This window comes from Dermatophagoides farinae, chromosome 3, assembly GCF_024713945.1.
Source record: "Dermatophagoides farinae isolate YC_2012a chromosome 3, ASM2471394v1, whole genome shotgun sequence".
NCBI lineage: Eukaryota > Metazoa > Arthropoda > Arachnida > Sarcoptiformes > Pyroglyphidae > Dermatophagoides > Dermatophagoides farinae.
Window position 1 is genome coordinate 1,968,958 of NC_134679.1, and position 15,938 is coordinate 1,984,895.

The 15,938-nt window shown below is 30.4% G+C and overlaps 5 protein-coding genes across 5 annotated transcripts; 3 read left to right on the plus strand and 2 right to left on the minus strand.

The window, feature by feature from the left end:
- Window positions 1-241: 241 nt before the first annotated feature.
- On the minus strand, window positions 242-5,096 carry LOC124498564 (prolyl 4-hydroxylase subunit alpha-1). The gene is made up of 10 exons (XM_075729781.1): window positions 4,806-5,096; window positions 3,346-3,797; window positions 3,043-3,114; window positions 2,644-2,972; window positions 2,417-2,577; window positions 2,215-2,349; window positions 1,934-2,119; window positions 1,483-1,800; window positions 1,148-1,313; window positions 242-1,016 (listed from the first exon to the last, which is right to left on the minus strand). Exons 2-10 carry the CDS (start codon window positions 3,621-3,623, stop codon window positions 946-948), a joined length of 1,716 nt encoding a protein of 571 aa, XP_075585896.1. The 5' UTR covers window positions 3,624-3,797; window positions 4,806-5,096; the 3' UTR covers window positions 242-945.
- Window positions 5,097-5,829: 733 nt separating this feature from the next.
- car (vacuolar protein sorting-associated protein 33A) lies at window positions 5,830-8,692 on the minus strand. The gene is made up of 4 exons (XM_047062184.2): window positions 8,649-8,692; window positions 8,283-8,584; window positions 7,375-8,219; window positions 5,830-7,300 (listed from the first exon to the last, which is right to left on the minus strand). Exons 2-4 carry the CDS (start codon window positions 8,560-8,562, stop codon window positions 6,539-6,541), a joined length of 1,887 nt encoding a protein of 628 aa, XP_046918140.1. The 5' UTR covers window positions 8,563-8,584; window positions 8,649-8,692; the 3' UTR covers window positions 5,830-6,538.
- Window positions 8,693-8,731: 39 nt separating this feature from the next.
- Window positions 8,732-11,373, plus strand: LOC124498436 (uncharacterized). Its single transcript, XM_047062182.2, has 6 exons — window positions 8,732-9,085; window positions 9,149-9,383; window positions 9,440-10,536; window positions 10,591-10,815; window positions 10,894-11,006; window positions 11,069-11,373. Exons 1-6 carry the CDS (start codon window positions 8,858-8,860, stop codon window positions 11,196-11,198), a joined length of 2,028 nt encoding a protein of 675 aa, XP_046918138.2. The 5' UTR covers window positions 8,732-8,857; the 3' UTR covers window positions 11,199-11,373.
- Window positions 11,367-15,857, plus strand: mus201 (rad2 superfamily protein mus201). The gene is made up of 3 exons (XM_047062181.2): window positions 11,367-11,556; window positions 11,619-13,873; window positions 13,940-15,857. Exons 1-3 carry the CDS (start codon window positions 11,469-11,471, stop codon window positions 14,267-14,269), a joined length of 2,673 nt encoding a protein of 890 aa, XP_046918137.2. The 5' UTR covers window positions 11,367-11,468; the 3' UTR covers window positions 14,270-15,857.
- LOC124498439 (NDP-glycosyltransferase YjiC) lies at window positions 13,985-15,857 on the plus strand. Its single transcript, XM_047062188.2, has one exon. The coding sequence runs from the start codon at window positions 14,445-14,447 to the stop codon at window positions 15,747-15,749; it is 1,305 nt and encodes a 434-aa protein (XP_046918144.2). The 5' UTR covers window positions 13,985-14,444; the 3' UTR covers window positions 15,750-15,857.
- Window positions 15,858-15,938: the final 81 nt, after the last annotated feature.

Below are 15,938 nucleotides of genomic sequence, written 5' to 3' on the forward strand. Positions count from 1 at the left end.
CCACACACATACATGTAGAATCATCATAATCATCATCATTTTTATATGTAAAAAGGTTCTCTTTACACAGGAAGAGAAGAATATCATCATGTATGTATGTATGCGATTGATGAAGAATGATTTCGAAATTTTTTTTTTTGTTTTTGTTTCCATTATTGGCAGCATGTTTAGCATCATCATCATCATCACGATAAAAAAAAACGGAAAAACATAAATTCAGATTGTCAAAAAAAAAAAAAAATTTACAGTAGCATGTGTGTGTGTGCGCCTGCGATGAAAAAAAAAACAGAACAGAACAGAAACCAAAACAGATCAGATGAAAATATACAATTTTTCTAAACAATTCCATTCTTTATTTTTGTAGATGATAAGAATAATGATATCGTGTGTTTTTTTTGGTCGTCCTTAACGGAATTCAAGTATTTGTTTTCATGAGTTGACATTATTGCCTTGTTGATGATATGAGTGATTATTTTTCACTTTTGTTTTTTTTTCAACAGGAAGTTGTTTGATGGAAGAAAACAATGAAAAAAAAAACAAGTTGGTTTTTTTCGTATGAGATATTTTTATATGACCGGCAATTTAATTTTGCAAGTTATTTTCAAAACAAAAAAAAATCTAAAATTAAATTAATGATCATGATGCTAAAAAGATAAGAAAGAAAGATACAGAGGGTATAGCAGAATAAGAAGAAGAAAAAAAAAGTTCGATGAGAAACTTAACAATAATTAAGACAACAAACAGTACATTGAAAAAAATGGGGAAAAAAGTCTATGTAAGCCACGCATTTTTTATACCAATATTTCAATTCGATTTAACTGTTACTGTACAAAATTTGCCCTTTTTTCCCGGTAGGATTTTTTTCAGTGTAGTGAACAACAAACAAACAAACAAACAAACAAACGAAAAATAGTGAAAGATTGTTAATCTCTTTTTTTCCATTCTTTAATTTGTTGGATCCAGACTGCAAGGACGATGAAATATTTGGCCATGTTCACGAATCCAATAATTGGCAACTATAGAGTTAGTTAGTTAGTTATTATTAAACAACAAGCGAAAAAAAAATAAAATAAAATTGTCAATACATTAATCAATAATCAATGGTAAGTAAACTGGAGAGAGAGAAAAGACGAAAAAAAAACTTTACCCCATTTTTCTCCAATCAAAACCGGACAAGCACCATGTATTGTATCAATAATTCCTTCACCATTACGTAATAGATTATACCAGAATATAGCCGCTCCTTTAACCGGATTTACACGGATACCAAGACGGGTAAAAACTGTTGATCCACCAACTTCAACATCAGATAGCTAGATATTTATAATGTTGATGATGATGATGATGATGGATGTATAGTAATAATAACGGTTATACAATGAAAAGAAAAAAGGATGGAAAATTATTTTCGGAAAACCGTGCAAACAAAAGAACAAAAGAAATAATCGATTATTATTATATATATAATACACACACACATACATAGAACATAAATGTTGCTATACGATCACCAGCATATTGATCTTTTTCCGAAATGTTTGTACGTTGATTTTCGGGCTTATCCTTAATGAGATAATCATAATGTGGTACATAATGACCACCAATACCATAATTGGCAATCTGTACCAGTTCACAATCACTTTTATTCATATTCACTGAAAGTCCAGTTATAGATTCAATACGACGATTTAACTGTCCAATCAATGGTTCATTGGCTTCAGTAAACCAAGCAGTTTGCGATACACGTACAGTAGATATTTCATTATCTTTATCATCTGTTAATACCCTAGCTCGAGTTAACTGGGTCGTACGAAAAAAAAACATCATTAACATTATCATTTTATTTTTTTTTCATTTTATAGAAAAATTTCAATGTAACACATAATACATCAAAAAAAAGGATTATGTGTTGACAATAATAATGATGACTTACCATTGGCATTGATAATTCTTTGATTATCTCAATCTCTTTATCACTTATGACATCATAATACATTGCTATGAATGGTTCACTGTTGAATTGTTCTACTTTTAGTGGTTTTAATATTAGATATGGATGGCCATTGTTTGTTGAATAATAACAACGTTGATCGGATGTTCGACGTTTTAATTCAGTTTTCTAGGCAAGTTTCAATAGAATAATAGAAATGAAATTGTCATTTCAAAGAAAATAATGATAATGATTATTTCATGTGACAATTTTTATGTACTTACATCCATTGGAAACTCTTCACCACGACAAAGCATTTGATATCGTTTATAATCTTCGTTATCACCTTCTACCACACGAAGTTTATCCGAATGTCGTGGAAAATTTTGTTCCCGTAATTCATTGTCTAATCGATCAATCTATAAATGATTGAATGGATGGATATTAATAAAAAAATAAATAGTTTATTGCACTCAAGGAACTTACGTATTCGATTGCCAATTGATAAAAAGGAACAATTTCATCCACTGATGCTGTACGATTACCTTCTTGATGTGCACGTACTAATGCTTCATCGAACCATTCTAATGAATGGCCATAATAACCATTGTTGAATGCATTTTTGCCTAAATATAGACAATCGCGTGCTAATAACGTCGGATTAAAAATAATTACAACAAATCATTTTAGATAAAAATCATTGATATATTCACCTGATAATCGTATGGAAGAGTCTTTGCCCATAATATATCCATCAGCCATATCGGTAAGACTTAGATTATAAGTATCTTGTAAACGAATTAATGCCAATGCAGCACCATTCAAATCTTCCTGTTTCGGTAATAGCATACTATAGCTATTCATTAATTGATCCACCTGTTGCCATTCATCATCTTTTTTTACTGTTTTAACAATTTTATTCCAATTAATTGTTAAACGTTTAACTAATTGAAATGCCTGTAATGGATTATCCATTAAATTATCGGCATATGTTCCAGCAAAACGTTTCTGTCCAGCTGAATAGGCAAATTCACTTAGATACCTACAAAACACATATACAATAAAATAAATATAAGTTATAATCAACCAAATAGAATTCTATAAACACATACATTTTAATTTGATTTGATCTTTCCTCTAGATTTTCCATATATAATGTTAAGGAAGTAACTAGATGTCTTTCACTAACAACAATAACAATTCAACCAGAACGAGTAAAACAGCAACATGAAATAATAATAAAAAAAAATTGAATAGAAAAGTAGCAAGATTATAAATAGTTTTGAAAAAAAAATTATCGATAAAAAAAAATTATATTTCTATATGTATGCTTGAAGGCATTTCTGTCTGCAATGATGATGATGATGAGAATGATGGTAAATGAATGAATGAATGAATGAATGAATGAAACTTACAGGTGCATTAAACTTTGAATGGTAGCCGTTGAACTGAAGATATCACATTGTACCGTTGGTATTACTCCATCATGTTGATGAATGAGTAGACAACAACAACAAAGTATGATTATGGCAAAGATTTTATTAAATAACAATTCATTGTTGTTGTTGTTGCTATTTGGCGATGAACGTATGAAATTTTGGTGACAATCATCAAGTTGTTGTTGTTGTTGTCGTTGATTTATTAATTGAATTGAATGATTATCATTATCCATAATGAGATTTTGTTGATTCATTTCAATAATAATTATCAATAATTATAATTAAATTATGTATTCAAAAAATTTATATATCACACAATAAATAGATAGATTGTTGATTATTGTCTTTTTTTTTCGTTCCTAATGTTTATCACAACTTGTTGCTCACAATGATGATGATGATGATGATGAATGGCAATCATAATTTTGCTTAAAAACGAACAAAAAAAAGAAGAAGATAATTAATTTTTCTGATAAATGAATGGGAAAGAAAAAAATGTTGGATTGTTTTTTTCGTGATGGTCATCATCAAACATATATTTCCACTTTTTTTTGCTGTTTTTTTTCTGTTTTCCTTTTCCCATTCATTCAATTATTTATTCATTGAATTTTATGGTCATTATACAATAATAATAATTTTTTTTCATCTGCAAATAAATGAAAAAAAAATAACGAAGAAGAATTCAATTGTTTTACTAATCATGAAACATTTATCAATGACTTGATGAGATTTTTATATATTTTATTATTTTAATCCCTATCAGCTTTTTTTTACATTACACTAAGATTCAAAAAAAGTATGTCAACGTCGTAATTTATGTAGAATTAACAATTCAAATATTGATTTAGTGTTTGAGAGTCAAACTGTTTTTTTTTTTTTTTTTGAACGATCATGATGTTCTCTGGTCAATCATCTAATCGATGATCAGCTGATAGGTAATATTCATTCAAAAAAAAAAAAAAAAAATAAGTCGGTCGACCGATTTTTATTTATTTATTTATTTCATTTTTTCCTTCATCAAAGCTACCTTTTTTGTTGAAAAGAAGCTAAAGATTATAGGTCAAATATTCGATATTCGAATACCATGACAAACGATGATGATTATATTTGGTTGAATTACTGTTTTTTTTTCATATATATAACAGAAGCTGATGATTTATTGGCGATACTAATCTTATCCGGCAGACTATGGTCTATTTACAAACAAATTTTACACTGATGATGATGATGATGATTGGCTAATTTTAATCAAATGAAGATCTAGGTTTTTTTTTCATTATCATCATTTGTTTTGTTTTGTTTTTGTTTTTTGGCCGAAACGTGAATAAAAATTCAAATTACCAATTCGGTCATCATCATTATTTTCAAACTGTACACAACAACAATAAATAAATAAATAGAAAAACAATCAAATTTAGAAATGTTTTATAACTTACCTTGATTCATTGATGTTGAATTTGAAGTGTCCAGAAACTTAATGGTTAAATTTTACAATCACAATCACACACACACACACACAAACATATTATATAAGTAACAAAGCCAATGTCAACACACAAACTGAACTATCAATGTTAAAATGATCAATGAAATGTAAATGAAACGACTATGGTACCCGTTACAACATTGGAAGCGCCGATATACAATCGTTACATTCGGTTTTTTTTTGTCTCAGATACACTCACAAACAGAAAAGTACATTATTCAAAATTTTTATACTGCTAACTGAAACCAATCTCACCATTACTACTATCCAGAAGAAGAAAAAAACAGAGAAGACAAAAGAGAAAGTTATCTGTTTTTCAAAAAAAAAATAAATAAATAAACAGTTACCAAAAAAACACACATGATATTTTCAAAAAAGTAGGTAGCCATTTCAATAAAGGTGAGATATATTAGATGAAGAGAGAAATAAATAACACTGATGATAACATAGAGCAAAAAAATAAAAAATAAAAATTGAGAAAGAGAGACAAAACTTTTCTGGTTTAAGTTAAAAAAGAAAAATGAAAACCAGTTACTTCGAGTTCGTAGTTCAGAGTTATATATTAGTTGTGAACTGGGTCATCATCATCATCATCATCATCATCTTTGACACAATCATCACAATCCACATTGGTCTAACCTGTGAATGAATGATGTTCGATGATTATGATGATGTGCCGGCGGTCAATTACAAATCGGCCAACCGTATAGAATTATTAAACCAGACCAGTAATATATATTATTGTATATAATATTTGATGATGGCCAACTGTAATGATGATGATGATGATGATTAGGCCAAAGTTTCAATAACGACAAAAACATGATGATGATGATAATGATGATATAATGATATTTATTTTTTATTTTACAAAACAAAACAACAACAACAACAAAAATTTTTTAAACAATACTGTGCGTGCGTGTGTTTTTGTTGTTGTTGATTGTTTGAATCATTCATTCATTCAAGAATTCTATCTTCATGGTCTTTATTGTCATCGTCTTTCGTTTTTTCTTCTTTCTTCATTTCGAAATGATGGCCAAAATGATCTAGTTTTTTTTATTATTTTTCTTTTTGTTTTGTTTTGTTTTGTAACACAAATGAAATTCACATTGTTACCACATGGTAATTAAATACAAAAATCGTACCGTTATAACCAAACAACCAACCCAGCCTACGATGAACCCGTCATCATCATCATCATCATCATCATCATTATGATCATATTTGGGCAAATAAACAAAAGAAGAAAAAAAAGTACAAACTAACGAATTTGAACGAAATGTATCGTGATAACCAAATTGAAGATCATTTTTCTTTTCATTTCCTATTTTTTTTTCAATTTTTTGTCTGATCACCCAAATTATCTGAATCAGAAAAGTGGAAATATATTAATTATGAACACAAAAAAAACAACAAGACATATTTCATGTTCATTGTTGTTCATGTTAGAAGGAAAAATGATTTATGTTCATGGGTCATGGTTATATAAGACGATCATGACCAATATGATCGGTCATGTTATGTTGAACACATATAATGAATCTGATGATCTCATGAATTTTTTTTTTCATTTGGAAAAAACGGATTAAAAATGATTCGAAAATAATTTTTTTTGTTGTTTTTATTTGACTATCATTTAAACAAATTTAAGCTGTGATAAAAAAAATGAAGAAGAAAGCCTTATTTTTTCTTCGTAGACAAAGGATCGGCAATAGATTGAAGAAGTGTTTTACCATTAATTATTGATGTGGTTGCAATGATAAATTCCGAATTGACATTTTCTTTCTGTGCCAATAAACGTAGTGCAGATATTTCCGAAAATGTACAGCCACCGATGAATAAAACCAATACTAATTTATCATTTGTTTCCGATGTTGATTGCATGGATGTTGTATCGGAATTACGTCGGCGACGAATATTACCGGTTGATTGATTTTCTTCGAATATCGTATATGGATTCTGTCCATTTGGTTCTGGTTTACATTGTCTAGTGAATGCATCATTGAATGATCGGTAACCAAATTGATCGATATGTTGAACAATACGAACGGTGAATGGAAAATAAACATCATGAACTTGTCCCTGATACAATATCAGCTGATTATCACCATTGTTAACATTGGCATTGTTGGATTTAGAAGATTCTTTTGTCAATCGGAATTTTACCCGTAATCCTGAATATGATATTCCATAACCATTTGAAATTCGAAGTAAACCACATTTTTCCATTGCATTTAATGTTAATAAATGTTGATAGCCATATGTTTGTAAAATTTCACGTTTATAATAATCAAGTGTTTTTTGTTTAAGACCATTGGCACAAATAGTTTGTAGTAAAATTAGACGTAAAACCGTTATAATATCTTCTGAACGACTGATACAAGTTTCAATAAATGGATTGATAGAATCGATTTCGAAACAATTCAGTAATTCGTTTTCACACTGGAAAATAAATTAAATGTTTAATAAAAATGAATAAGTAAACAATTTATCATATTTACTGAAATAACACTTACAAATATCCTTTCATGAAACTCTTCACGGTCGGTGACTTCACGAATTAGTTCCGCCATCGATGTATGATTGGCTTGTTGGTTCCGAAGTCGTTGAAGATAAGGTATTTTTTCTACAAACTGTTTTATTTCTCTAACAGTTTTAGCTGTACGTCGTTCATCGAATTGAGTGGTAAGATTTTTTGCTGATACGCGCAACACTGGTCCAACTCGAAGATAATAAAGATCACGAAGTTTTTTGAAAAGTTCATCACCAGAATTCAAATAGAATTTTCCAACTTGTGATTTTTTTGGTGCCGAAGATGTCGTTTGATCATCATTATTGGTTATGAATTTTTCTGGTGGCAAACGAATTGCTGTCTGATTGATACCATATATTTCATCCAATAGCCCTTCATAGGTAAGTTGCGTAATGGATGGTGAAAGCAGATCAACAGATCTATCGATCAATATCAATTGATCAATCATGGATACAACATTGTTTTCAATACTGATTAATTCACTTTTCATTTTGTTCATATAATCATATAGGATTTTCGACAAACGGCCAATACCATAAACAGATGGTATGATACCGAAGGCACATTGTAATGTCATTAATGATTTTGCCAATTGATATAATGAAGAATAATCCATTTCAAGATTACATTCACGAAAACATAAAGGCCATTCAATGGAAATAACATCAGAATCCAGAACAAAGAAATCGGGTGAATATTCTTCGATCGTAGTAAACGAACCAAATACGCCCAAAGTTTCCAATCTTTTTTCACATAAAATACATTTTCTTGGTACAAAAATTATATGAAAATTACAATTACGAATTGATTCTGAAGCTCGAATATCCTCTATATTTTTTTTTATTAATCCAATCGTCAGTGTCTGATTTGAAATTCAATATCAATGCTTACCGGCTATTGTGTCCATATAACTTAGGGTCGGTCGGATAAAATAAACAACATTTTGAGCTTCAACCATCGATCCTTGTACGGATCGAAATTTCAAATTTTGTATAACTTTATGCTCCATGAATGATTTTATATTACTAATAAGTTCAAAAGGAGCGATCAATTGTTGATCCCATACGATAGCTTTGGTTCCATCGATCGAATCCAGAAGAGCAAACAGATCGGTTCGTTGAAAATCTCGTAATGATGACAGATTCAGGCGACCAGAATTGAGATGTGACATAGTTGTTGATTATAATTATTCACTGCGATATATAAAAAATTAAGAAAATTCAAAATCAAATATTAATTTTGAATCAAAAAGAATGCCAAATGATAAAATGATGGATCGGCCCACAACATATACATAACTTTGTCTATGGATAGATTTGCTGATGATGCTGTTGCATGATTTATTTTGTTTTGGTTCCAATTGGAAAAGAACAGCTGTGTTTCAGTGATAATTTTTATTGTTTATTGTCGAAAATCTTTGAATGCTATGCAATAAACATCATATTTAGATTTATATATTCGCAGGAATGGATTCCAAATCTATTTCATCTGCAACAAGTGTAGAAGTGAATTCCGACGTTAATTCAGTGTTTACGAATAAAATATCCGAATCGGATTCACAGGAAGATGTTACCAGCAATAGTTGCAGTAAACCAGTTGAGATCCCAAATCATCAGAACCATATTTTATTATTGGATGAAGATCATTTTAGCGTCAATTCAGATGTCGATTATCTGAATGATATTGAATATTCGGTAATTCTTTTTATTTGTATTTATGTGTCTGAAATTAACTATAATATCATTTACTTTATAAAGAATCTTAAACGTGATGAAAAGATTGAATTGACCATTACTAAATATCGTAGCCAATTAGAATCACTGGAGACTGGAAATTTGAATCCTAATGATAAAGATGAAAAGAAACGACAATTAGTCAAAAAGATTTGTGACCTTAAAATCAAGTTAGTGAAACTTCAAGAAGAGGCCGAATTTAACAATCTAAAAGTTGATGTTCAATCACAAGTAGATGATTTAAAAGATGAACTTTCAGGTGATACAAGTAAAAACATTTTAATATTGTTTTAACAACTTTTTTTTTATTATTAGACGATAATCCAATATTCTTTAAGCGGATATATTCGTTTTCGAAATCTATTGGTGGACATAAATTGGTGTTATCGAGTGATGTATTCGAAAATGAAAAACGTCTTCGAACTACATGGAAAAATTATGTCAAAAACTCATCACCATTATCATTATCACCACCATCATCTGCAAGTGAAATGTTGAATAATTCGTTACCGATATCCCGTCTATTAAATCTATTAACATCCAATCATCTATCATACTTAACCAGTAGTTGCGTGAATTGGCCAATGGCTGCTTGTCATCCACCTACGAACCCGATGCAACAACTTGTCTGTGATCATTGTTGTAAAAAATCAACAAAATCATTGAATGATTATATTTTTGATGCTTTGAAATTTGGTAAAAAAGAAGATTCTACACCAGCGATTAGTATGCAATCTTCCACCGATCTTCGTTCATCTAATCCCTATCTAGTCTGCATCTATTGTTTTTTTACCATTCATTTTAATTGTCTTACAAAAGATGTACGTAAATGTCCAAAGTTATTTTTTGATTCAATGAACGATGATGTTATCGAAGAATTTTACTCACGTCTATACAATTATAATACCTCACCATCATCATCATCATCATCATCATCGTATTCGTCGTTTGAAACAAAAAAATCAAACGGCAATTCTAGTAATAATGATCAGACTAAATCAACACCGGTTAATGGTATTATAGAAAGCTATCAAAAAAGAATGAAACGTATTATACTAAAAATTTGTCCTGAAATTGGCCTCGCAAATCAAGATTTTCGTTGCGCTGAATGTCGAATATCCATTTCGCCATCACCGGCTAAAGATGCGGCAAAAATCATATCAAAGCCAAGACTTTGTGATTATTCGGGTCTATATTTTTGTGAAACTTGTCACATGGGTGATATTGCAATCATACCGGCTAGAGTTATACATAATTGGGATTTTCAACCTCAACCCGTCGCCCGAGTATCATTACAAATCATTTCATACTTACGGAATAAATCATTCCATTATGATCGTACTGTTTTGATTAATCTGGTCGAAATCAATCCAATGCTTTATGGATTGGTCGATGAACTAATCCAGATTAAAGTGAGTAATCTGAACGTGGGAATTTATTATATAATAATGATAATCTATTTTCAGCGCCTACGAACTGAACTTTGTCATATATACAAATACATTTGGCTATGTAAACAACCATCGAAACCACGACAATGGATCTCGATCATGTGCCAGCTAGGATCGTATCTATTGAATGAACAAGAAATCAATTATCTTTCCTTCTGTGATATCTGTGATCTAAAATCATTAGTTGGTAATCTATCCGAACTTGAACATCTATTCATCACTCATATTACTACTTGTGAAGTATTTGTTTTTTTTCTTTGATTATTAACATAAGAATGTATTAATGGTTTCAATTTTTAAAATTATATCAAATCAAAGGGTTGTCGAGGAAAAGGATTCTATTGTGAACTTTGTCCAAACAAAGAAGACATATTGTTTCCATTCTCACCGAACACAACAATTTGTCCCATTTGTAATGCTGTTTATCACAAGTAATTTTAATGAAAATTCATGAAAATCAATCAATTCTCTGATTAATTTTTTTTTATTATAGAAATTGTTATTATCGTCGCAATCGTTTGTGTCCACGATGTAATCGGATCAAAGGCAAAAATACGGTCAAATTTGATGGCGTTAAAAATGGAGAAATCAATCAGGATAATGAAACTTCCGAAGCAACGTAATTCTCATTCGAAGACTTGAAATTAAATGAATTTTCTTAGGAATATTTTTATAATATACAAATTGATTTGTTTGTTTGTTTGAATTTTTAATTGATATAATTTTTTAAAACTTTTAAAAAAATTTTAATTCAAAATAAAATTCCATCTATCGGTGATAATTTGCACTAATACAAAAGGATGTTTTGATTTTAAGATTTGTCGATCTGAAACTCATGCTGATTTACAAAATACAAGCTTCATAATAGAATATAATAGAATAGATAAATTAATATGGGTGTCACTGGATTATGGGGCTTGATCGAAGATGCCGGTACACGTGTTGATGTTCAAACATTGAATCAAAAAGTTTTGGCCATTGGTAAGATTATTTTAAGATCTATTGCTAACTAAATTATCATCATTTACCATGTATTCAAATAGATTTGTCAATCTGGATCAACCAATCCATTAAAGGATTTCGAGATCAAGATGGACGAAGTGTTGAAAATGCTCATTTATTGGGATTGTTTTATAGAATTTGTAAACTTTTGTTCTATCAAATTAAACCAATCGTTGTTTTTGATGGCGAATGTCCGACAGTTAAATTTCATACTGTTCAAAAACGTCAAGAAAAGACAAGAAAAAATCTACAAAAGTCCAAAAATTTGTCAATAAATGTGTTGATAAATCACATAAATTCTCAATTAGCTTCACAATCATCGACAACATCAATGGCCATCTCAAATAAAAAAATAAAATTGGATGAAAAAAAATTCGCTTCACAAATCTATTTGCCATGTGAGAATCACAAAGAAGTGGATATCTATAAAAATTTTTCTGAATCTACAAATGAATCCAAAATTTCAATCGAAGACGACGACAACGATGAAGAAGAAGAAATTACATTGAAAAATAAATCCTATAACCATCCTTTACTTCAAAACATACATGATATCGATATCCATTCTGAACTTTTTAAAGTTTTACCCGCCATTACACGTTATGAGATATTGGTTGAATTACGAGATAGCTACAAAAATCGTAAGACTACCAACATTGAATTGTTACCACAAGAATCGAATAATTTCTCACAATTCCAGATTTCCAAACTGCTAAAGAAACGTAGTCTACAGGAAGAGATTGAAAAATTAATCGCAGAATTTAATAATGTTCAAGGAAAAAATAATATCGAATTACTTAAAAATTCTCAACATAGTAGTCTTGATATATTTACTTCGAAACCATCAAGTTCTACAGAAATAACCACTGGATCGTTGGCTTCGGATGAGCATACTCGATTTTTGCTGCTAAAAACATTGAATCAAGCAATCGAAGAATTCACTGTTGAAAAAGAAGAAGAAGAAACTTACATGATTGAAAATTATAATCAAAGTCCACTTTATAAAGTTCCTAATGGTTTACCTGGTCAATTCAAAGTCGAGACAGATGCTGAACGAATCGAATTATTATCGAAATCTTCCGAAATAGTTCCTACTAAATTTTCATCAAAAAAATTATCCAAAGATATTGATCGTAATTATAAAAAATATTCAACCATTAATACAAATACAGAAAATTTCGTTCTAAGTGATGCTGATGACACTGATTCTACAAATTCGGAGGATTTCATTGAAATTCCTGTTGATGAACAATTTGACGAAGGTAGTAATGATAAAATGGAACAGTTTGATGAATCAGTGCCTTATGATACCAGTTATCGGATGGACATCCATGTCAAAGAGCCAAGTCTTCCGGAAAATACAACCCTAGATGTACAAAACAAAACAATGGAAATCGTAAATAATAATGAAAAAATGATTGAAAAAAATGTTAACGAGGATGTTATTGAAATATCGAATAAAGAAATCACGAAAGCAATTACACAGACAGATGATATGATAAAACTAGTCGAGACTGATAAAAAAGAAATCACAGAAATATCGATTGAACGAATATCGACACCGATTGACTTTGATCAGATGATCAAAGATACGAAAGAGTCAGCAAAATTGAATCGGCAGGCCAACAGTGTCACTAATCAAATGATTCAAGATTGTCAACAATTGTTACAGCTCTTTGGCATTCCTTGGGTTGTGGCACCCGGTGAAGCTGAAGCTCAATGTGCTTGTTTGGAATCGTTGGGACTTTGTGAAGGTGTCATTACTGATGACAGTGATATTTTCCTATTCGGTGGTCAGAATGTTTATCGAAATTTTTTCACCGATTCCAAATTCATAATGAGATATAGACTGGAAGATTTGATAAAATATTATGGACTTGATCGTTGCAAATTTATTTGTTTGGGCATGCTATGTGGAACAGATTATACACTTGGAATCGATGGTGTTGGTCCAGTTACTGGTATGGAAATTTTAAGTCAATTTCCTGGGAAAGGACTTGAACCTTTGGAAAAATTCTCCAAATGGTATCGGGAAAAAAACAGTCAAAAAGATGTTCGTCCAGAGAATTCAGTACGGAAAAAATTTTCTCAATTATCAATACCTGATTCATTTCCTAGCCGAGTTATTTTCGATGCATATCAAAATGCAAATGTTGATGATTCGAATGAACCGTTTCGTTGGTCAATGCCACAACTTTCTGAATTACGAGAATTTGCTACCGAACGTTTTGGTTGGTCCGAAGCTAAAACTGATGCTTTTCTGTTACCAGTATTGAAAAGTCTTAATTCAAAACAGGTAAGTTCTTTTCTTTAATCATCGCAATTGTTTGATTAACTTTTTTTTATTGCCCAAAATCACTAGACACAAAAAAGAATTGATTTCTACTTTAAAACAGCTCATCATCGATCTAATGTGATAACGGAGAAATTAAAAATTAAACGCAGTAAACGCTTGAATGAAGCTATTAGAAAAAATATTCAATTGTCGATTGATCAAAAAAACGAAAACGGTGAGCAATCAAACAATCGTCAAGGCCAACGATCGTATCGAAACAAAAAGCGATCGAAATCAAATAAATCCATAGATAGAATGAGAAATAAACGTCCATCAGCATCATCAATAAATCAAACTTCCTCTTCACTTCAAACCAATGATAACTGTATATTATCAGAAGAATCATCAAGTGAATAATTTATTGATTATTTTTACAATCAATTTGATAGTTGCTAAGAAAACGATGATCATCGAGGAAAAATTGATGATAACTTTTTTTCCTAAAGAAATCACTCGATATTAAGTGTCATCATGAATGAATTTATTCCATTTATGATCATTGTATGATCAACTTCAGATATATTTGATCAAAATGATGCACTCTGTTCATGTTCTTTTCGTGCCATTAGATACATATGGTCATATTAATTCATGTATCGGTATAGCTGAAAAAATCATTCAACTTGGTCATCAAGTAACATTTGTTTTGGAAAGAGCTTGGTTAGGAAAATTAACCAAATGGGGATTCAATGAAATTACTTATGTTGATCCATCACGTGATCCTAATCAAGGTCCAAATGATCATTGGACCAAATCAATTGATATGATTGCTGAAACATTACCAGAAGATTCACTTTACAAAGCTCAACATCAAAATGCTAAAGAATTCGAAGAATTTGTTTTTAATGCATTAAATTTCAATGAGGAATTGAAATCGATTATTGAACAAGTCAATCCGGATGTTATTGTGCTTGATCACTATTTCACTGTTCCTGCTATTTACCAAAGTGGTCGAAAATGGATCTACATGACAAGTGCCACACCGTTAACTGCAATAATTCACCCGGATACACCTCCAACAGGATCAGGATATCCTACCGATGGCGACAGAAAACAATGGCAAATATTTAATGAGATATCAGAGAAACGTGATGGACCAATCATAAATAGATTTAATCAAGTATTGATGGAAAAATATGGCCTGCCAAGTTTGCCAGAAGGCAGTGCTTTCCATCCATCACCTTATCTAAACATTTATGCATATCCTGAAGATTTAGACTATCTGGATGTTCGGCCATTACCCGACAAATGGAAACGTTTTGACAATTTTATTCGATCTCCTCAAGTTGGAACAAATAATCAATTTGAATTACCAGATAAATTAAAAAATCGTCATGGAAAATTAATATTTGTTTCGATGGGATCGATGGGTTGTTCACAATTGAAACTTACAAAACGCTTAATAGATATTTTGAGCCAATCATCACATCGATTCCTGATGGTCATGGGATCTTGCAAGGAAATGGTCAACTTACCGGACAACATATGGGGCGATATTATGTTACCGCAAGTACAGATTATACCTATGGTTGATTTGGTGATTACACACGGTGGTAACAACAGTGTCATTGAATCATTATACTATGGAAAACCAATGGTCATTTGTCCATTGTTTTATGATCAATATGATAATGCTCAAAGAGTGACTGAGAAAGGATTCGGCAATCGTATTAATCCATATAAATGTGAACCTAAAGAGCTTCTGGATATGATTGAACATATTTTAAATGATCAAAACATGAATGATCGATGTCGAAAAATTTCGGAAAAAATGCAAAAAATCGATAGCCAAATGGAAGCAGCCAAAGCTATTATCAATGTTGTATCAGAGAAATGAAACAAATTTTATTCAAAAAATTAACTAAATTAACAACATTTTATTATTTTTGAAGTTGTTTGAAATATTTTCAATATTTTTATCAATAAAATATAATTAATTAATTTATATTAGGTTATTCGAAAAGTACTGTCGTTTTTTTGTGTATAACATGTTTGAATGACTGTCACAAAAATTTGCTAAAGGTTT

Bases quoted from the DNA above. Each gene is read 5' to 3' on its own strand.
- LOC124498564 (XM_075729781.1), bottom strand. From the start codon at position 3,623: ATGAATCAACAAAATCTCATTATGGATAATGATAATCATTCAATTCAA. The intron at 2,578-2,643 runs GTGAATATATCA...CGACGTTATTAG, and splicing joins CTCTTCCATACGATTATCAG to CACGCGATTGTCTATATTTA. The intron at 1,314-1,482 runs GTATGTGTGTGT...ATAAATATCTAG, and splicing joins TAGCAACATTTATGTTCTAT to CTATCTGATGTTGAAGTTGG.
- car (XM_047062184.2), bottom strand. From the start codon at position 8,562: ATGTCACATCTCAATTCTGGTCGCCTGAATCTGTCATCATTACGAGAT. The intron at 8,220-8,282 runs GTAAGCATTGAT...AAAAAAATATAG, and splicing joins TTATATGGACACAATAGCCG to AGGATATTCGAGCTTCAGAA. The intron at 7,301-7,374 runs GTAAGTGTTATT...TTTATTTTCCAG, and splicing joins AGTTTCATGAAAGGATATTT to TGTGAAAACGAATTACTGAA.
- LOC124498436 (XM_047062182.2), top strand. From the start codon at position 8,858: ATGGATTCCAAATCTATTTCATCTGCAACAAGTGTAGAAGTGAATTCC. The intron at 9,086-9,148 runs GTAATTCTTTTT...TACTTTATAAAG, and splicing joins TGAATGATATTGAATATTCG to AATCTTAAACGTGATGAAAA. The intron at 10,537-10,590 runs GTGAGTAATCTG...ATCTATTTTCAG, and splicing joins ATGAACTAATCCAGATTAAA to CGCCTACGAACTGAACTTTG.
- mus201 (XM_047062181.2), top strand. From the start codon at position 11,469: ATGGGTGTCACTGGATTATGGGGCTTGATCGAAGATGCCGGTACACGT. The intron at 11,557-11,618 runs GTAAGATTATTT...GTATTCAAATAG, and splicing joins TCAAAAAGTTTTGGCCATTG to ATTTGTCAATCTGGATCAAC. The intron at 13,874-13,939 runs GTAAGTTCTTTT...CAAAATCACTAG, and splicing joins AAAGTCTTAATTCAAAACAG to ACACAAAAAAGAATTGATTT.
- LOC124498439 (XM_047062188.2), top strand. From the start codon at position 14,445: ATGATGCACTCTGTTCATGTTCTTTTCGTGCCATTAGATACATATGGT.